At 38.3% G+C, this 21,318-nt stretch overlaps 5 protein-coding genes across 6 annotated transcripts; 4 read left to right on the forward strand and 1 right to left on the reverse strand.

The window, feature by feature from the left end:
* Positions 1–1,519: 1,519 nt before the first annotated feature.
* Positions 1,520–4,069, forward strand: LOC113770213 (ER membrane protein complex subunit 8/9 homolog). Its single transcript, XM_027314617.1, has 5 exons — positions 1,520–1,881; positions 1,972–2,118; positions 2,255–2,314; positions 3,318–3,475; positions 3,590–4,069. The coding sequence occupies exons 1-5, from the start codon at positions 1,678–1,680 to the stop codon at positions 3,618–3,620; spliced, it is 600 nt and encodes a 199-aa protein (XP_027170418.1). The 5' UTR covers positions 1,520–1,677; the 3' UTR covers positions 3,621–4,069.
* An 876-nt stretch (positions 4,070–4,945) lies between these two features.
* On the forward strand, positions 4,946–5,652 carry LOC113771982 (lipid transfer-like protein VAS). Its single transcript, XM_027316525.1, has 2 exons — positions 4,946–5,270; positions 5,549–5,652. The coding sequence occupies exons 1-2, from the start codon at positions 4,946–4,948 to the stop codon at positions 5,650–5,652; spliced, it is 429 nt and encodes a 142-aa protein (XP_027172326.1).
* A 2,583-nt stretch (positions 5,653–8,235) lies between these two features.
* Positions 8,236–11,746, forward strand: LOC113769912 (ABC transporter G family member 26). The gene is made up of 9 exons (XM_027314231.1): positions 8,236–8,415; positions 8,694–8,986; positions 9,081–9,236; positions 9,360–9,543; positions 9,890–10,168; positions 10,280–10,564; positions 10,662–10,946; positions 11,038–11,145; positions 11,477–11,746. Exons 1-9 carry the CDS (start codon positions 8,236–8,238, stop codon positions 11,744–11,746), a joined length of 2,040 nt encoding a protein of 679 aa, XP_027170032.1.
* Positions 11,747–13,369: 1,623 nt separating this feature from the next.
* LOC113770033 lies at positions 13,370–16,669 on the forward strand. Its single transcript, XM_027314376.1, has 2 exons — positions 13,370–15,611; positions 16,290–16,669. Exons 1-2 carry the CDS (start codon positions 13,764–13,766, stop codon positions 16,386–16,388), a joined length of 1,947 nt encoding a protein of 648 aa, XP_027170177.1. The 5' UTR covers positions 13,370–13,763; the 3' UTR covers positions 16,389–16,669.
* Positions 16,670–16,789: 120 nt separating this feature from the next.
* On the reverse strand, positions 16,790–19,750 carry LOC113770034 (protein CWC15 homolog A). Of its 2 annotated transcripts, none has more exons than XM_027314379.1 (8): positions 19,658–19,750; positions 19,345–19,500; positions 18,517–18,608; positions 18,349–18,390; positions 18,175–18,262; positions 17,726–17,822; positions 17,253–17,353; positions 16,790–17,170 (listed from the first exon to the last, which is right to left on the reverse strand). In XM_027314379.1, exons 2-8 carry the CDS (start codon positions 19,473–19,475, stop codon positions 17,047–17,049), a joined length of 675 nt encoding a protein of 224 aa, XP_027170180.1. In that variant the 5' UTR covers positions 19,476–19,500; positions 19,658–19,750; the 3' UTR covers positions 16,790–17,046. The 2 variants fall into 2 exon arrangements, with proteins under 2 accessions (XP_027170180.1, XP_027170179.1); XM_027314378.1 differs by having other exon boundaries at positions 19,653–19,750.
* Between the last annotated feature and the right edge of the window lie 1,568 nt (positions 19,751–21,318).

Consider the following 21,318-nt stretch of genomic DNA (forward strand, 5'->3'; position numbering starts at 1 on the left):
GCTGTCAGGCTGCAGCATGTGATTTTCCTTCTTTAAAGGCCAAAGTGATTTGTATATCTCTGGCAAGATAAGAGAAGGAGAAACCTCCGCCCCCCCTCCCCCAACCCCCCCTGAATATCTCAAAGCCGGATTTACAATCAACAGGTCCGGCAAAGTAGAATGATAAGCCAAACATGTTATTATCTCGTGTCCTTAACGCCAATTCCCTTTTTAGTGCGCCTGTGTTTTGACAAACAGCTGACTATGCTCCCAGCCTTTTATATTTGCCAATGCTGATTATGATCAACACCTGCAGGTTTTTATGAGACAAGAATTGCATATTACGCCTGGAGGGGTGCTCAAGGTTATCGATTTGGCTCAATCCCTGATTACTGAGGAACCTGTTTTCATTTACATCCCATTGTGCTTGTGCCTATATAGCGTCACCTTTTCTTTTTGGGTTGTTATTTCTCCATGTGATGTAAAACAAGCTCATGTAAACTCACAAAGTGACTTCACTGTATTCCTCTGCTTGAAGTATTGATGTTGCACAGATAAGGGAAAGATCTGCAGCTTTGAACTGAGTGTCAGTGTTCGTAGCATTACAGTTACTCTTGATATCTTTGGATCAATCAGGAGATTATATGTTAAATGACTGGATTCTTTTGCCTATGAGCTTAGATTTTTGCTTGAGTTTGAAAAATTAAAGGATAGAGACGCGTGCAATCAAGAACTTGAAATCGGAGCAGACATCAAGTGTCATTCCTTACACCGATGCTTCAATCTATGAACATTCTTGTTTTCCTAAATAAGCTTAAGTAACGCATAGCTTATAAATGGGGTCATTGTGCAAAAACGACTATTTTCAAAGAATAATAAGAAAATTTCTCTGGAATAGAGGTGAAGACAAACCAAATTACCTAATAATCAAATCGACGAATATGAACACTATTTTGGTGGTTTAAGTTTAAGCCATGATCATAAAATTGGGAATTAATGTGTGAAAGACTCAGAACCACACTCGGTTCAATAAATAAATAAATCAAATTTAAACACAATTTTAAATTTATTAAGATAAACAAATATGATCAATGACAAAATCAGAATTAAAAAATCAAGAATTAAAAGCATAAGAGTAGAACTCTTTTTTTTTCTTTGAAAAAAAGGTGTTTTCCCTACTAATGCATTATAATCTCCTTGTTTCTTTTTTTTTTTTTTTTCTATGTTCCTTTTTTTTGTACCTTCCTCCCTGTTTTGTTATTTGTCTTTTCTATTTTGTTATTATATTTTTGAAGTATATAGTGCGATTGTTACAAATGATTCTATATTAAAGGAAAGGAAAGGCGGATGAATCTATCCAATTTTTTGAGAGGCAGAGAAGAAGTTAAATAACCTTCGATTCTATTTTAGAAAATTCTAGAGAGGAAAAAGGGGTTCGACCCCTAGGCCCTAACCTGCGGCGAGCGAGGGACCTAACATAATTGTCTTTTTTATTTTTAATTTTTCGGTTTGTCCACCTGTCCTGTGAAACCTGTACCAGAGTAATTAGTTAACAACAATACTGAAGCATAGTCTCCCAGCCAGTCACAGACTGGGAGTAAAGACACACGAGCAAGTACAACAGGGACTTATCCAACCTTTTCGTCGGCCGCTCCCGATACCAAATCTTAACAGAAACTCGATCGGACTCACCGAGTTATGGGCGGCGAGACGAAGTACGAGATCCATCAAAACGCTTACATAAAGCTGGTCCTCCACGCCCTAAAGCACAAGACCTCCGCCGTCAACGGAGTCCTCCTGGGCCGGCTCTCTGGCGATGACACCGTCGAAATCGTCGACTCAGTCCCTCTTTTCCATTCCCAGATCGGTCTTCTCCCTCCCCTGGAAATCGCTCTTATTATGGTCAGTTTGTTTTGCAGGAAAGACTCAATCTTGGGATTTTATTTTTCTGGTTTTTCTGTTAAAATTTGAACTTTCTAATTGGAATTTCAGATCGAAGAGTATTATAACGATAAAGGGTTGAGCATTGTGGGCTATTTTCATGCGAACGAAAGATTTGATGATTTTGAGCTAAGCAATGTGGCGAAGAATATTGGTGATCACATTAGCAAATATTTTCCTGGAGCTGCTTTGCTTTTGGTATGTATACTTTATTTAGTTATAACCGTTCAGTTACTCGAACTCTAGCTTTTTGTAGATATGAGAAGTATTAGAATTTGTAAAGTAATGAGAAATATTTGAAACTTTGAGTGAATGGTAATGTATGGCATTGCAGCTGGATAACAAAAAGCTTGAAGCTCTGCCGAAAGGGAAAGATGGGAATCCTGTGATGCAGGTCAGTTTTCTGCAATGTTTCATGTATTTTATGGTTATTGGGATCTCTGTTTTCACTATGTTTAGTTGGAACTGAGGTTTTTAGTTGGTTGTTAACTTGAAATTGACGGAATGGCAAAAGAAGCTTCCTTTGCTAGAATTGATGACGATTTCCTGAAGAAAGCATCTATGCTCTGCTTTATTGTGTTATATTAGACAAATAACTGTGATTGCTCCAATTGATTATGCATGAAAAACAATTTTCAGTCACTCCTTGCACATAAACAACTAGCTCCTACAAATCCTTTTTTATTCTCCATGCATGTAATATGTCATGAAACTGTTTACTGTATGAGAAATTAGAAACTCTGATGTTTTTAATGGATGGCTTGACCTTTTGTGGTTTTTGTGAATTTTAGAAGCTATAATTAGCTTGACTTCATCTCCTTTCTTGTATTCCTTTCTTTGATGTCGAATAAAACACGAATTTCTCCTGATGGCTTGATGTTCTGTTCATCTTTACTGATATTTACATGATTTTCTTAATTCTTTTGGACCAAACTATTTTACTAAGATCGCCTTCACAGAAGGTTATACATGTTTTGATTTTACTGGTCATTTCATGAGCTTATAATGAATTAATCATGCATTAAATTCTTTACCATCAAGGGAGACCCGGCATACTGTTGCAATGCTACTTTAGCTATGTGCATACTAAGCTTGAATCTTTTGTCCTCTATTTTCATTGGGTGTTTTGAGATGGAACCTGTTCCAATCTTCATCATACAGCAATGCAGATATATATTTTCCTCTTTTGGTGATGACCTTCTTATTCCTTATAAACAATATTTTTAGTTATCCATGTTGTTTATAACATATTGGTTGTCCATTTGTGGAAAATGGCATCTTATAGAGCTGGATGATTATAATGTGATTTTCCCCATTCTGTGAGCTTAACATTATTCGAGATTCGTAAGATTAACTTATTTAGTTGTCCGCTCTACTTGTCTTCTTTGCCTTCTCAGCTTTACACAAAGGATACATCTAGGAGTTGGAAGCTAGTTGGATCAGATAGGCTGACTGTCAAGGAGCCTTCAGCCAATGTGATCCTTTTGGATTTTATATCATCTAAGAAATGGAAGGATATCACAGATTTCGATGACCACCTTGATGATATTAGCAAGTAATAACTGTCTCTATTGTCTTCTTTTAAACCAAATAGAAATATCAAATATTAAAGCTGTCTCTAAAGTTTTGAGCGTGTTAGCTGAATTTACTATTTCCCTTTCTATTGCAGGGACTGGCTAAACTCAGACCTTTTCAACTAAAGTTCGATTTCAGAGTCATTTTGTTCTCTGCAACTGCTGGCAATTCTTAATTATTTTTCTCAGTGGCATTGATAAGAGATTGCAACACCAATTGCTCTCTGAAAGACCTAATATGATGAAGATCAATACTTTAAGCTGGCGTAGAAGAAACATTTTTCATGGTGTATTTGATTGTCAATGGTTCTTTGGTAGTATAACTTTCAAATAGAAACTGGATATTTACCTTTGAAGAATAGCTTGTGTATCTGATACCTTAAAAATATTTATCTTAGAAGAATTTGAAGATTCTGTTTGCAGTGCAGCAGATCGCGGTGTCTTCATTGGGAAGATACCTCCTATTTTCTGTGGTGTTTTGTGTTGTTATGGAGGTGAAATGGATAATACCCCTTTTCTTATCATGCGCTGACCAATTCAATTAATGGAGTTAATGAATGCTGGATTTTTTTTATGATGAGAATTGGCATATATAGCTTTAGGTTGTTAAACTTTGCTTTCATATAATTGAAAGTGAAGGAAAAGTTTTCATTTTTATGGCTCGGTGTTTTATTGTTACAAAAGTGTTTGGGTCTATGTTTCAGTGCAACACGGATGGGGTTGTCAATTTCTTCCGTCGTCATCATCAGATTCTTGTTCCTGCTGGAATAACTGCATTTTACAAATAAAGCAATTGTTGCATGTTTGATATGCTTGCATCCCCTGCCTCGAGCGCAAGTGAAAAGTCTTTGAGCTTCTACTCTGGTGCTTCACATGATAACAAATTCAACTGCGGCATGCTTGTGAAGCAGCATGTGAAATTTAGGTGTTTACCTGGGGCCTGGGCTGATGCTCTTTTTCTGGCCAAGTAGGGGGGAAAAATAGTACCATTTTGAAAAGTTGGCATGATATTTCTGGACATTTAAAGGATGGAGACGCATGTCTGATGATGCTTCCTCGGTGTGTAGGCGAAATTGGAAAACAAACGATAATCTGTTAAAGTAAATAATATGACCATTATTGAATCATCCTGTGCAAACGTACGAAAGAGGACAAGTAAGATTGGATTGCATCCATCAATCTGCTGAGATGCTGCTATTGCTTGATTAATTAAATTTCATTCCTTTCTTTTACGGGTTAGATTTGCTAGTTTGTTTCAGAAGTAGCTCAACCTATTTATCTGTCTCTGCGCCTTTGAACTTTCCTCTAAAGCTAATATGACATCAGAGTCAAATTTCGAACCGGAGTTTGATCACCAACCCGTACTGTAACATTTCTTCCAGCGTCAATATATAAGCATACCACCTACAACAGCTATCAAATTAACTATCATCGTCCATTGAATAGGAAAAATGAAACTCGTGCCCAGGTACTGCAGTATAGCCTTGGTGTTCATCTTGTCTTTCTCCTCGAGGGTGGAGGAAATCCGTGCTCAAGACCAATCTTGCATACAACGACTTCAGCCTTGCATGGACTACCTGAATGGGAACAGGGATCCACCTAGCAGTTGTTGCGACCCCCTAAAAGTTGTAATCAGATCAGAGCCGGAATGCCTGTGTAGTATGATCAGCATCAGGGGAGCTAATCAAGCTGAGAGGGCTGGAATTAACATAACTCAGGCTCAACAATTGCCCGGCAGGTGTGGGGTGCATATTAATCCTCTTGGCTGCATTCTTGGTATGCTGCTTAATTTTCTCCCCGACTGACATATAATTTGGCTTATTCTAGTGGGGTTTTAAAATTTTTTTGCCAGAAATTGGAAAGGGCCTTTTCCTTTTTTTGGTCGTGAAAATTTTGGAGAACGGAAGCTGAAAGTACTTTCTCGGGTGTGCTTTTGTTAAAAATTTTCAAGGTTAACAAAACATTGGAACGAGCAAACAGTTTAAGAAACTTTAAGCTGCAATAAATGGTTAGAATCAGATTTCGACTTTATACATGTTTCGTCATTGTTTCAGGTGCTCCCACTTCAAGTTCTGCTAGCTTCTCATTCCGGGTTCCAAGCATGGCTGCGGTTGCTGGTTCATGGATGATGGTATCAATTATCTTTAGCACGTTGTAATGCATTGGATAGGAGAAATAGTCTAGCAACAATTTTCGATTTGAAGAAAAATTCTTGTACTGACTGATAGTAATGTTAGTAGTTAAAAATATGTTTGTTTGGCTGCTCCTGTTTTCGAATCTTTCAAGAAGTCTAAATCTTTACATGGAGGAAAATATGCAGTTTATCGGCGAATTCTTTCTTGAGTTTTTTCCCCCAGGAAACAGTAGAACGTTTTGCAATAGATTGGAAACATAATAAGGAGACTAATGTCGAATGTGTGTAGACCACAGAAAGGATAAAAAGAAGAAATGAAATTGCAATGCAGCAAAAAACGGACGCAAATTGAATGTCAAAGGTTAAGCATTAGTTTCTTATACCTCATCACATAAGTTTATTTATGTACATAGACGCCCGGAAATTGCACTGTTCCACAAGGATTAATCAAGAATATGGGAATTAAATTGTTCAATTTTTGTTGTTAAGGGCAAGGAAGAAGTGACACGGATCGCACCTCTAGCTTGTAGGAAAACAAGCAGCTCGTGACAGAAGGAAGAGAAAAAAAAAAGTTGTGTGTTCTTAAGATGTATTTATTAAAAATTTTAGATGTTTTTAGAAGGTTTCTGTAACTAAAGTAAGTAAGGGAAAAACAAGTAGTATTATACAAACACCCTAGAAAACCGAGGTGTCATGTTCATCTACAAACAATTTTACATCTATGTCAACTGATTTCGAACTCCAAATGGTAAACATAATCAAAATCGGAACTGAGAGCTGGGTACATTGGACAGAACTAAAAAGCTAAAGTTAAACTTGGGCAACTCTTACTCGCTTGCTCAAGGTGCTGTCTTTTTTAATCTGATTCATTGTCTGCATTTAATAAAATGGAGATAGACATCTATCATTTAGTATTTTTAAATCTTTTTTTATCTCAAAAAATGATATCAGTTACGTACATATATGGAAAATATTAATAGAATTAAATTATACTTGCAAATCAAATAGATATAGATTGCTTTATATTTTCTAAACTTTTAGCCTCCTTTTATATTAATAGAATAGTTCATATTTTATAAAATAAAATAGAACTTTAGTTGATTAAATTAGTGTTTCTTTGGATTGTAAGTACCTTCGATAAATTCATAAATTATTAATTTATCGATTAATTAATATCTCTTTAAATTAATAAAATTCATATGGTTCTAATGTTACTAATTTATACAGGTTTTACTGAACTTCGACAGACACGTTTCCAGGATGCAGTAACTGATGGACACAATGCTAAAACCACAATTTACTTTGCATCTCAATTTTTTTTTTTCTTTGTTCACAGCCCTTTTTTCTTTTTCATTTGTGCCTCATTTGAGACATTTGTTTGTGCTTCTTAGTGGTGCATCCTGAGAGAGTTGTATAATACTTTCCGTTTTGGTAGATTTTTTTTTTCGTTCTTTTTTTTGGGCAGTTTTGAAATGGGAGATGTGACATATATGCCATATTTGGTATAATCCTCCTACATGATAATCCTGAGATGATAAACTGGAATGCTATATTTGGTGCAAACCACCTCCTACATGCCATATTTGGTATAATCCTGAGATGATAAACTGCCCTGCTTGGATTGGAATCGTTGTTGATTTTTTGCAATCAAAACCAGCACAATAACAATTTTCTTGCGGGCTGTTGATTATGTAGGTTGAACGATTCATGCCTCAACAACAGAAACCGACCCAGCCCCCCTCTGACTGAAGTATATAAGTATATATACATATATCTATGTATATGTTGCCCTGGCAGCTTTATCGTCCAACAATCACTTTTTCCATCTTTTAGAACCGGCTGATGTTGTAAATCTATATGTAGCTCGGTCAAACTTAAAAGTAATCTTCGTGTTTCCCTCTTGTGTTACAGAAAGTTATGCTAGATTTATCAGCATTTCTATCATAATGTGCGTCATGAGCATTTGTATCAAGAACCTCCAGTCTGCCATGGATACAGTGAGTTCCTATCAGCTTTCGTTAGAAAACCCAGAAACCATCACATTTCTACACAATCCCATATGTCCTTCGCTACTACCACCCAATACAAGCCAACAACTTCGGGTAAGCCTAGCTATGTATATTAAGCCATCGCCATACTGGCCTGAGCTTGAGAATCTTCATTCTTTATGCTCTGAGAATCTTCTGATACCATTCTTTTTTTGGTCCTTTTAAAAGAGCTATTCTTCGTCCCATATATTTGACTACTTTGTTGGAGATGGATATTGTTTATGTATATTAGCCGCGCGCCTAATTTCTGCAAGTCAAATACTATCATTACTTAACGGAAAATTTGACAAAAAGATTGATTATTTATGAAGTCCTAAACTTGGACTTAACTTTTCTGGAGATACAAGTGAATTGAGCGTGCAAAGGGCGTGTAATAACTAAATGATGTGTTGAGAAACAAGTCACCTAATGTGTCTCTACTTGTCCCATAGAAAGGATGTGTTCTAACAATTAACCTTCGTGCATTTCCTTTATAGGCAGGTTTCTGCTATGGTTTGGTTGATTCAACAACACATTAATTAAAGGGGGGCTTGAGTTGCGTTATTTGCCTCTGAGAACCATGGAAATTGGAAGACCGGATGAGATTGAAGATTCGTCACCTCCAACTCTGGGCTCCTTGCAAATTGCAGGGAGCCCAGAGTTCATGTCTCAAGCTTACTCAATAAATAGCTCCCACATTGACATAGAGGATGCATCTTCATTTGAGAAAAAAGACTGCCCTCTACCTGTATATCTCAAGGTATACCACTTTCATCTTCCAGCATGAATTTGTTTCATTACTCAGTTATCTGATTCAAGTTGCCCATTACAATGTACAGATGTTGGAATCTTTTTGTTCATGTGAAAAATGTAGCTTCTTGAAGAATATTCACTCTAAATCTAAGATGCGGGATAACTTTATCAAATTAAGTCATGTCATCCTAAGAATGCATCTGGGTGTTCTTACTAGAATTTCGTAGATATAAGTGAATCCTGTTTTTGAAGAAAAGTTAAAATTTATCCACTTTGGTCATGCAGTTTGCAGATGTTGAGTATAAGGTAAAATTTAGCCGGGCTTCTTCCAACATTAACATTGTTACAACAGTAGCGTCAAAGGTAGCGTCACAACTGAGCTTTGATCAAGATAATTACAAGCACATCTTGAATGGTATATCGGGAAGCGTTGCTCCTGGTGAGATACTAGCCTTGATGGGGCCTTCTGGGAGCGGAAAGACAACTTTGCTAAAGGTAATAGGAGGAAGATTACGGGAACGTGTAAAAGGAACCATCACGTACAATGACGTTCCGTACAGTCCGGCTCTTAAGAAGAGGTAGGCTAGCTGCACTGCTTAGCATGTTGCTTTGGTTGCCTTAGTTTCTGTTTACTACCGTATTCTGTCTTTGATGTTTGAAATGAAATGACAGGGTCGGTTTTGTTACACAAGATGATGTACTTTTTCCTCAATTGACGGTGGAAGAAACCTTAGTTTTTTCTGCTTTTTTAAGACTTCCAAGCAGCATGAGCCGAAATCAGAAGTATGAAAGAGTGGATATGATTGTGAAGGAATTAGGTCTTGAAAGGTTTCTTCTGATATTGGATCCACCTTTCTCCTGCATTGTCATTTTTTTATAATGACTATTACTTTCCTGAACCACTGATCTTTACTTGTATACTAGTACGATTATTTAATAAAAATGATACAGGTGCCGTCACACACGAATAGGAGGAGGATTTGTCAGAGGCATATCGGGGGGAGAAAGAAAGCGGACCAGTATAGGATATGAGATACTCGTAGATCCCTCACTTCTATTACTTGATGAACCAACTTCAGGTCTTGATTCCACCTCTGCAAACAGAATTCTTCAGATCCTTCAACGACTGGCTAAGGTATAGAACTAATCTATGTACTCCTGTTATGCCTATATGTTCAATTCATTATAGCACTTGTCTTAAATTCTTTTTCTAGCGAGCAACAACCATTAAATGTTGATAGTGAGCAACTGTCTCAAATTCTTTTTCTGGCGAGCAACTGTGGAACCATGGAATGTTGCAGATTTTGGTCCTCAAAATATCTTGGAGCAACAAGAGATCATATTTCCTTATCATTTCCTTTTGAATTTGTGTTTTATTTGTAACTGTTTTTCATTGAGTTACTAGGGATAAAAATCAGACTTTTCAATCTGTGCGTAAATGGAGATTTTTAAAGTCTGTCATTCATTGGTTTGGCCCACAGGCTGGCAGGACAATCGTTACAACCATCCACCAGCCCTCAAGCAGGATATTCCACATGTTTGACAAGGTTTTGTTAATAGCACAAGGCTATCCTCTCTATTGTGGAAAGGCAAGAGAAGCAGTAGAGTATTTTTCATCTTTGAGATTCATCCCAGAAATGGCTATGAATCCTGCAGAATTTTTGCTAGAGTTGGCAGCTGGTCAATTGGATGATATCAGTGTTCCTGAAGATTTACCTGCACCTCAAGGAACTGCCGAATATGAGAGGATTGTTATCAGAGTAAGCTTCTGTTTTTGCTTATTAAACATTTCCTGGTTCGGCTTTATGGTATTTTAAGACGAGTTCTGTATGGGTAATGATTTCCCACATTAACTTGTGCACACTGTGTAGTTTCTGCGCCACAAATTCAAAGTCCAACTGGAGCCAAAAGAAAAGAATGAGAACCATAACATGTCGAAGGTATCAGAGCAGCTCCGAGTAGCCATTCAGATCAAGAAGGATTGGACACTGACTTGGATGGATCAATTCATGATATTATTGAAGAGAACGTATAGAGAAAGATGTAGAGATTACTTTGATACAATAAGGCTAGTCCAAGCACTCGCAATTGCAGTCTTGCTAGGCCTGCTTTGGTGGAAATCCAACTATACAACCGAAGCTCAACTTAGAGACCAGGTAATAGCAAAATTGCCAATATTCTTATCTGTCTTTTTTTTTCCAGCATTGAACCACATTTACATATCTAAAAGAAATCGTTGTCTTTTATTTGCAGATTGGATTATTGTTCTACATCTGTATTTTCTGGACTTCATCATCAATATTTGGAGCAGTATATGTTTTTCCATTTGAGAAGATCTTTCTGGTGAAAGAAAGGAAAGCAGACATGTACAGATTAAGTGTATACTATGTCTGTAGCACATTATGCGACATGGTGGCGCATATTCTATATCCTACCTTTTTCATGTCGATTCTGTACTTCATGGCTGGCTTTAAGCGGACTATTGACTGCTTCTTCTTAACTTTATCCACAATACTACTAATAGCTGTTACCAGCCAAGTAAGTATAAAGCCTTTTTAAGGTTTGAAATCACATCTGTTACTGAGACGTGTGGCACTTGCAAATATCTTCTCTGCTGTTTTATTGTCAGGGAGCAGGAGAGCTTTTTGGAGCTGCAGCTATGAGTATGAAAAGAGCAGGCATGATTGCTTCTTTGGTACTGATGTTATTTCTTCTCACTGGAGGTTACTATGTTCAGGTACCCATATTCCTGCAAATAAAAGTTTCAATCACTCACATACCAGATTTTATGGTCAGGGTTCTAAAGAGGAGATTTAGCACCCAGTACAAAATTAACGAGTGTTTACATCTAGTACTATAATATAAGTAGAATAGACAAACTAGTTTACCATGGATGTAAACTATGTCATGGCCTCGACAGACCTTGTACTAATAAAAAAGGGTTTCAAAGATGACCTGTGGAAGCAGATCCTCAAGTCTCTACTTGTTTGAAAATAGTAGAGGTATGTATAGAACTTCAAAACCACACTTTAAGAGATTAACTATTTCAATTTGGTGTTTGATTGCAGCACATACCAAAATTTATGAAATGGCTGAAGTATGTATCATTCATGTACCATGGGTTTAGGCTTCTGCTGAAAGTGCAGTATGATGGAAATGAGTTATACGAGTGTGAGAGCAAGGTTGGATGCAGGACACTGCAAAGTTCACCTTCATTTGACACAGTGAATTTGGATGGTGGCCTAGAAGAAGTTTGGATTATGTTGGCCATGGCTCTTGCTTATCGAGTAGGTGCCTACATTTTCCTCAACAGAAAAATTAATGCTGCCAATTTGTGAATCGTACATTATAGCCTCAGCAATTTTTTTTGTCATGGAGCAACATAATAGAATAGAGAAACAATCCGGAATGTAATGTCATGATCTATATGCCTTTCTTGTATAAAAGTGTCTCCATACCCTATAACAGACAAACTCAACACAGGCATTCACTAACTACTGGGAACAAGTTGCTTATATAATACGAGAAATGAATTGATTTGTGTAAAATTTGACTAGTTGTTGATAACTGTCTGTCACTAGTGGTTACTAGTAGTAGTAGTTATGGTTGAAATGGTTCTCTTTTCTTTTTTGTCTTCCTTTGAATGTTTAAACCGCAGAGTTCAGATTCTTAACTTCATGTGGGCTTTAAATGTGTTTCTTCAGTGCTGTTGTAACTCTAATGCAGTCATCAAGTTCATCTTGGTAAAGGTTGTTCACTATTGGCCTTCACCATCTTCAGCTCAGCCCAATCTCGTACTTGTACTATAAATCTCAGTGATTTTTGCCCACACTAGAGATATAGTACCCTATCGGAATCGGACCACTTAAATAAGTAGATGGTTCTGTCATCTCTGTGCAGTATTTGACTTGAAAAAGATTAGTACAATCAACCCCTCCCAGTCATAATTTCTGCCTTATTTCCAATTTGATACTAACTGTGATATTCAACAAATGTAGAAAAGAAGCAAAGCAACTATTCCAATTAATTACTAGCCGTGCAGTCGGATTTTTTTCTGTAACGTGGCTATTGGCTACAAATGATTCGAATCGAGTCTGAGTTTTGAACTTATCGAGCTTAGCTGAATTTGTTAATGTGTGAGATCGATCTCGTCGAGTCAAAAAAATAAAACTCAAACTCGACTCGACTTAAGAAAAGGGAAGTTCGATCTCCACTCGTTTTTCACTCGCGAGTTTAGCTCGATTTCTAACTCGCAAGCAGCTCGAGATGTCACCTCGAGTTTCGCTCGACATTCTGCTTTGCGAGAAATTCAAAATTAATTAGATTTTAATTGATGTAAGGGGACATTTTTGTAATTTCACATCAACTCTAACTTTTTGAGCGGATCATCGAACTATCAATCCTATAACAAATGGCTGCTCGAACCCAACTCGCATATATTAACGATATGCTCGAGCCGATTGCAGCCTAGTTAGGAATCAAGAGTGATCACATAAGTCGTGGGAGAGTACAATGAATACTTATTTTTCATATGCAAAATAATATATTGCCAAAAGAAGAAAAAGAAAAGGTTGTGAGTTGTGACGTGAGATTACTGCGCCCGGCCGACAAATGAAGGAAATCTGGAGTCAATAAACATGCACTTGTGTGCATGGCTAAGTTAGAGCGGATTTTTATAATCTCAGCTCTCACGTCCAGGTCAAACTGAGACCCTTGCCGTCCGTTTCGCGGTTCCCACAAGTGAAGTGACAAGAAGCCACAGTGCGTCTGAAACCAAAACGGGGCAAAGACGTCATTACGTCGCAAATTCTCACATGCTCCTTAAAAGCTTCAAATGATTGTGAATATCCTTTTTTGCCTTTTCTGACACTGTTCACAGACACGCATCTGAATTCTTAACGTGGCTCAGTCAAATAACTGAGAAATCAGAAACACCTCAACAGCATATGGATAACATGCGCTCCGGACGAGTTATGACAAGCTGCTGAGCCACAAAAATCCCTGCAAACAGAGAATTTTTAACTGCAACAATTTCCAAAGTGTACATCTTTCCCAAAGTTCACCCTTCAACAAAACTTCCGAAAATCCAAACCTCTGATCACCCCAATTAGGCCAATTCACCAATCACCGCCTCTCCCACCTCAAAAGAAAAGCACACACAATCGCACGAGATTCTTCTCTCTGGTTTAAGTCCCACAAATCAGGGTCAAGCCGCAGACTTTCTCTCTCCCTTATTTCCTCAGTCCACACACACACTAAGAGGTAGGGAGCAGGTAAATAAGAAGGATTATTGATTGAGAGGGAGTAAAGGCGAGTGCTTTCTCTCTCTTTTTATCTGTCAAGAAGAGAGAATTGATGGAGCTGGTACCGTATTCTGATCCGAAATCAGAATCCAGTAGCTCCAGTTTACCATGGCAAGAAATGTTCCGATCAGCTTCAATCAGAAAACCTGACGCATCACCTCAGAATCACCAGGCTTCAGCGGAACCCCAGATGCCCTCTGCTTCTACAAGCCAAGAAAATCCCAACAATTTTCCCTCTGGGGACCCTCAGGTACGCCTAGCTCTGTACATAGCAATGGCTCATGCTGGCCTGGCCTTGACCATTTTCATTCTTTACGCTGTCTGCAAATTGCTTGAAGAATATCTGAGACCTATACTTTGGGCTGTACTTTGTTCAATTCCCTTGAGGAGAATTCAGCAGACCCTTGTTGGGTTCTGGTCTGAACCTCTGAAATTAGGCCTTACTGAAACCATCTTGGCTGTCCCTGTAGCCATTTTCAGGATCTTTGTTGGAACCCTGGTTGAGATGAAAGATATGATTTTGAGAACTGTTCTCAGGAAGAAGAAAGCTGATGTTGTTAGGACTCACAGAAGTGGCTTTTATAAATTATTGAGGTTGCTTGTCTCCTTTGGGGTGTTTGTGATGGCTTACGAGCAACTTGGGGGCGTTGGATCCATGGCTTTGCTTGCAATGGGCTTTATGTTTTCATCTACTGGTGTGGAGTCAACTATGGATGCTGTGACATCCTTGAGGACTCATAGCTTTCGTCGAAGTCCAGTCACTGCATTTTTCACTAGAGGGATACTGAAGAGATTGAAAACCATTGTGGCAATTGCATTAATTGTTGGAATCGGTGTAGGGACTTTGGCCGGCGTAATTTTCTTTTCTTATAAAATTGGAGTTGAGGGGAAAGATGCAGTTATTGCGCTGAAATGCCATGTAGAGGAGAGCAATTATACTGAGAGAATTGGTGTTAGGAAATGGATGGATGAAAATGATGTGCCCGGGATGGTGGATAGGTATACTACCACGTTCTATGAAACTGTGTCTGACCAGATTGATGGTTTGGCAATGCAGTATAATATGACTCAGTTTGTAACAGAGATGAAGCAGTTTCTGATAAACCAACGAGTGAACTCTCACTCCACGGCCCTGAGTAGCCCTTCTCCTTTTGCTGAGAAAATCTTGAGCCTGAAAAGGAGGGTCAAGGATCGTGAATGGGGCCTAATATACACAGAGTTGGATGCACTTTTCAGGGAAGTGCTGATTAGTAGAGAGGATATTGTTGAGAAGGCAAAAGCATTCGCTCTTCAAGGAGTGGATGTGATGCAACGAATTCTTATTAGTGGAAAATCTGTTCTGGGGGTCAGTGCAAATATCATGTTCTTGATTGGAAATTCCATTGTTTCTGGAGCTGCAGGTCTTTTATATTTTATATCTCAGTCCATGGTTTTCCTCTGGGTCTTGTATTACCTCATCACATCAGAGTCTGGTGGCGTAACAGAACAAGTAATGTGTATGGTTCCCATTTCACATTCAGCAAGGACTCGATGTATAGAGGTTCTTGATAAAGCTATTTCTGGGGTCCTGTTGGCAACTGCTGAAATTGCTTTCTTCCAAGGATGCCTGACTTGGCTTTTGTTCAGATTCTCCTCTATACATTTCTTGTATATGTCAACCATACTTGCTTTTATCAGCCCCTTGTTCCCAATCTTCCCATCATGGCTTGCAACAATTCCTGCGGCTCTACAGTTGGTGCTAGAAGGCAGATACATAATAGCTATCGGTTTCTCCATTATTCATCTCTTTCTTATGGATTATGGTACGTCTGAAATTCAAGAGGATATCCCAGGTCACAATGCATATCTTACTGGTCTTAGCATAATCGGTGGGATGACATTGTTTCCATCTGCAATAGAGGTACGAAACGAAGATCCTCTCAAATTTTTAAGCAGAATTCGCTTCATTATCACCCTGGATAATTTTGTTTGCAATGCATTTTTCTCAAAACGTCTACACAAATACAGCAAACTCTCAGCACTTGATCATTGAAATCAATGCTACCAACTAAGAAAGTAAGTTTTGCATGCCACCGGCGTACTTGAATATGGTTGCTTCTTTTTTGTCGCCTTGTGCATTAGGATAGTCTAGAACCATGAAACTGAATGCCTCATGAATAGGTCACATTGTACAAATATGTGAAATCCAGGGTTTTTGGATTTCACGCAAACTTCTATTGCTCCATATTTTTGGGAACTTACAACCATAGCACGGCAAGGTGCTGTATTAGTTAGTGCATAGACTACGTACAAAACCTACCGGCAGTCAAACTTTCTGTTCTGTGCTGCACAAGCAAAAGGGAAAGGAGTGGTAGTTTGACCTCTAAAGAGTAGCCCATAGATTTGGGTTTAAAATAGGTTACTAGCGTTGGTATTTCTTGTGAAGGGAGAAAATAGGTCTGGATTCAATATGCATGTATTCATTATTTTGGAATATTAAGTTGCGAGTTCTGACTTGTATACCTGTTCAGAATTAAGCACGTGATTGGAACTTTGGGGAACAAAACTGATTATTGGAGATTTGTCCATCATTATGCAGGGAGCCATCATGGGGCCGCTGATAACTACTGTTGTTATTGGTATTAAAGATTTGTATGTGGAGTTCGTCTTCGACGAACCAAAGGAGGGTGACGAATAGGAGGAGACTTCCAAGGCTTTCTTCAGCATATCTGTTTGCTGCTTTGAACCGGCGAGTATTTCCTTGTCCATTGTGCCATTATGCGACCCAACCGAGACAGCAGGTGAATTGATAGCAAAATTTTTCATTTTGCCTGGGGACTTTAGTCAATGGGCGTGTAAAATTGTAGTCGTCAATGTGCATTGCCTGCCCTTTTTCTGAGGCAGATCGTACATACTGTGTGTGTTTTCGGAAGGAGAGTTGATTTTTGGCAATGGAGGCTTGATTTACACTTGCTCTCACTTTTCTTCAGTTGCATGTAGTTAATTGTTTTGGGATACAACTTCTGCGGCAATTTCGTATCGGAAGGATGCAAAATTGGACCATGGATATAAGATAAACCTCATCCGTGAGATTAAGTCTTGAGGTTACAACTTAAGAAGTAGCATTAAAATGCGACAGAAGAAAACGAATTACGGTCGTTCTGCACGAAATAATGTGACGTTACGCATTTCAAATTCTAAATGCAGATGATCACTAGTCAATTCCAGTTCGAGATTCATTACAGGACACTTTCGAGTCCAAAAACATAGCCAATCCAGTGACAAAGACCCAGCAACTCTCTTGATTTCATAACCGATTGAAAGGTTTTCAATCTCCAAAAACTTTTCAATCACCGCTACTTCATGTATTTTTGAAGGAATTTTCGGTGAAAATCATTCCTGATTGTGTCATTAATAAACCGCTTGGCTGTCTTAATTTCACCCCGTGCCTGGTTCTTAAAGACCACGTCATCATCCCATCTGGACCAAAAAAAACGTACAGTTAAATGGAAACTAATCTAGAGCAACAGCAGAAAAAAAGAGGGAATATAGGACAACAAACCTTCTCTTCACATTGAAGGATGTTGGGTTATTTAGCAGAGGATTTCCTCTCAACAACTCTGCTTCTTTAGCTTTAATATCTTCTTCTTGCATTTGTCTTTCCTGCCAGAAACATAATGCATAAATTAATAATACATACATACATACAGCAAGTCACAAACCAAATCAACCTTAAAACCCACACCCCCCCCCCCCCCCAAAAAAAACCCAAAAAAAATGCTCCATAGCAAACATCAGGCGCCCAAGAAATATCATTTCAACGAGTCATTTGTCAGACTAGTTATCTAAAATAATAGAAGAAGAATGATCACCATGAGTTTCACATTCTGCATAATAGTAGCAGCGGGATGCTTCCTAAATGCTAATAGCATGAACAGTAAAACTTCTTAAGAGCTGGATCACTTTATCTTATTTAAAATCCACCTCTCTCAGGAAATGCATGCACATACATTCACCTCTAATTCAGGAACTTACTTTCCGGAGTTTTTCCTCGGCTCTTTCCTTCTTAATCTGTTCAAGTTCAGCCAGAAGAGCTTCTGTGTCGTCTTCATCATCGTCATCATCATCCTCACTTACATGTAATAATAAATAATTCAGTAAGCATGACAAGAACACCAAAATGAGCTCCCAATAAATAATATGAAGACTCAGGAATTTTAGCAGAAAAACAAATAGAGAGAACAGACTATTCCTAAATTTGTGGAAGGGGAAAAGAAGATGATCTAAAAGATGGTGTTTTCGGAAGGAAGAAATATCAGAAAAATACAAATGAAATCAAACAAAAACAACAAGTAAACATGCACATGATATGGTGAACAAGGGAGAGATTACCCAGTACAATTACAAATGATCGGGCCATGTGATTCAGAAATCCAACAGGGGTAAGTATTTATTGGCCAAAATGTTCTAGAAGAAATACCAACCTCTCATCACTGCTATTGGCACCCACATCGGCATCATCAGCATCTACACTGCGTGGAACAATGCGGTCGTCCGCTTCTCTCTTAGCACCTGCAGGCAAAAATATTTAGTGCAAAAAGAACACAGACACCAATTTCAACTTCAGCACAATCATCCACCAAATAAACAGCACTAACCTTCTAAAAGTAGATGGCTGCCTCTACGACGATCTCTATCATCTGTAATTATATAAATTTAGGTGTTAACTATGTCAAAATACTAAACCCTTATCCAGAAAAATCAAAGTACGAAACAGTATAAGTGCTTTATGCATCTGAGTACGTCATTACCAATATATCAGTTACCTTTTGCTGAGAAGTGCTTCCGCTCTCGCTCATCCAGTTCATCTCGGAGATTCCTCCTCTGCAGCTCTTCTTGAGTGTCTTGTCCTTCCTTTCTAAAATACCACATAGACATCAGAAAGAAGATTAGCAACCCAGCAATGAAAATGACAAAAAGGGAACAAGAAAAAGACACACATAGAGTCGAAGAACAAAAGTGGAAAGTACACTCTCATAGCTAACAATATTTGCAAGTCAGTCACCAAGAAACTAACCCAAGTTCCAACAACTCCTAGAGAAAAGGCATTATGTACAATAACGAGCAACACCCAGTTTCCATCGAACTGAACTCACACAATCAATCCACTTAAATTTGGAACATCAACCCTAAGAGCATGGCCTACTGAACCAATTACTTGAAGAAAAAAGTTAACATTTCAAATAGCAAGCCAGTCTCCAGAGAATAGTTAAATTCAAAATCTACCTAAAATAAGGTTAAACACAAAGTTTCGTGCTCTTTGGAACACAAAGATTTTATTAAAAAAAAAACAAAAAAGAACTCCTAACAGAAAATTTTACATACCCAGGATAGCATCAGTGAATTTTCAGGCACCTAGGTTGGGTTACAGAAAAATTCCGTGCTTTTCGCTAGACTGAGTAATAATCATCCTCCCTGTCAACTTTTCCATCCTATACACATTCAGACTAAAATTATAACTCTAACAGAGAATTTCCCCATCAATGATATTTCCTTTCCGACTACTCATTAATAGCAATAACCTATGGTCATTCAATTTCAGCCCTAAGCAAAGAAAATCTAATTCAGAAAAAGACTATTCTCTTTGATATTACCTCGGTTTTAAAGCTGTGTGAGAAGCGAGGTCCCTGGAAGAGTACTTCTGAGAGGGGCCAAAAATTCGAGTGCCACCTTGCTCGTTGCCACCCTTAGCCGGTGCCCAGGTGGGTCTAGCCGCCGTCGTCATCTTTTGTATCCTCTTTAATCTTCACCTAAAATCAATCGAACCAAGTTACAGGTTACGAATAGCACTGAAATTAACGCGGAAACAATACTAATCCGAACCGGTAAGAAAAACCCTAAATTATATATCGAAGCAGTTATCAGCGCTTGATTGAATAAAGAAGAACGGTTAGGGATCTACCTAACTTCAATTGGATTCGACGGAGATGATTCCCGACGTAAAAATACCACGTTTGTGAATCGGAATCGGGGACAAATGAAATGAGGGCACTCGATTGATATTAGGGGAATGGATTTGTCTAACAACTCCTTTACCTCCTTTTAACTTTGCAGTTTGCTGTCGGTTTCTCTTCAAACGACATCGTTCCTACCGTAGGCCTCATGCCTGACCGAAATCTAAAAGATTCATGGTCCACAATCGGCCCTCTTGTCTTCACGACTTTTATACCGTCCACCCCATCGTGGGCTACTACCCATGTTTGGGTGCCCAATAGTTTGGGCTGTTAATTTTTTTTTTCGGGGTTCACATGTACAAATCTTACAATATTGATATTGTTCCACCGCATTCCGAAGTATGATCTACTTCTCTTGTTTGGCATGGCCCAACTTTTTAACTGTTCATTTTTATTTTCGGCTCAAGGGCAAGGTTTAAATCTCACAAATTCGATATTGCTCCAGCCCATTCAATTAAATCTCTCTCTCTCTCTCTCTCTGTCTAAATTCAAAGAGAGTCTCCAAATTTTACAAAGGGAAAAGCAGAGAACTTGACTAGGAAGCTAGTTAATGATGTGGAATGGGAAACAAACTTCCTGATTTGGTTAATAGAAATCTAAACAAAAAGATGTGAGAGCAATTGTCCCTTTTTTTTCTAATTAGCTCTTGTATTATTAAGTGTTCATAGAAATATATGGTAACGTTTGATGAGGAAAAAAAAAAAGGAGAGTACTTGAAAGTCGAACCAAAAACTTCACTATCTACCAAATAATGCTCCTACCGACTAAGCTAGGTTTTGAGGAGTTTAAGTTGTCATTAGATGCCAACTACAATAATGGCTGTCATGAACAAATAACGAAGCATATGTTGACCCAAATTAGCCCATTTCTTTGTCAGGCTTGTATCTTAACCCGCTGTAGTTCTCCATCAAACCAATCCTCTTGAAGCTCAGGCCCAAGTTGGGTAAACCTAACTGGCTAAAACTTGGGCTTGCTAACTTTTATACCCGTCATCAAAGAGTAGCTTAGCTCTCAATGGGCTCAATGTTGCAAGATGGATTGAATTTGGCCTACCCTTTTCTTTTGTTTTTTAATCACGACAATGATGTACATTGGGAGAGTAATTATAATTAATTGGTACTTGTGCCAGACACCACACTTGTCAATATACGTACACACAATGAAACGTAGTTGAATAGAACTAGTTCAATATTCTAGTGAATCCAAGTCGGCACTTGGCAACATACACAAATCGCCTATTAGCTTACCATATTTATTGAATTTTTTTTTAAATCAATCGTGACTTGTTTACTCGACACCTGCTGCTGCTCTTCTTCCTACTCTAGCCTATTTTATTTATAAGGAGAAGGGCCTAATTAGGCCTATTAGGGATCCGATGAGGGATGAATCATCAACACCTACCCTACTTCTATTATAGTCTATTCTAAAAGGTAGGACCTAACTGGATCTATTAGGAAATCGACGGGAACTGAACTATCATCGAATCATACGAGTGCATTATGCATCTATATGGATTTAAGCTACTTAAAGTGGCAAACCACATATAATAGCGAGTGGTAAAAAGTGAGGTTTTAACCCTTAATCTCCCACCCCACCATGCCTTAAAGACTATGG

The sequence above is a fragment of the Coffea eugenioides genome, chromosome 5 (assembly GCF_003713205.1).
Source record: "Coffea eugenioides isolate CCC68of chromosome 5, Ceug_1.0, whole genome shotgun sequence".
NCBI lineage: Eukaryota > Viridiplantae > Streptophyta > Magnoliopsida > Gentianales > Rubiaceae > Coffea > Coffea eugenioides.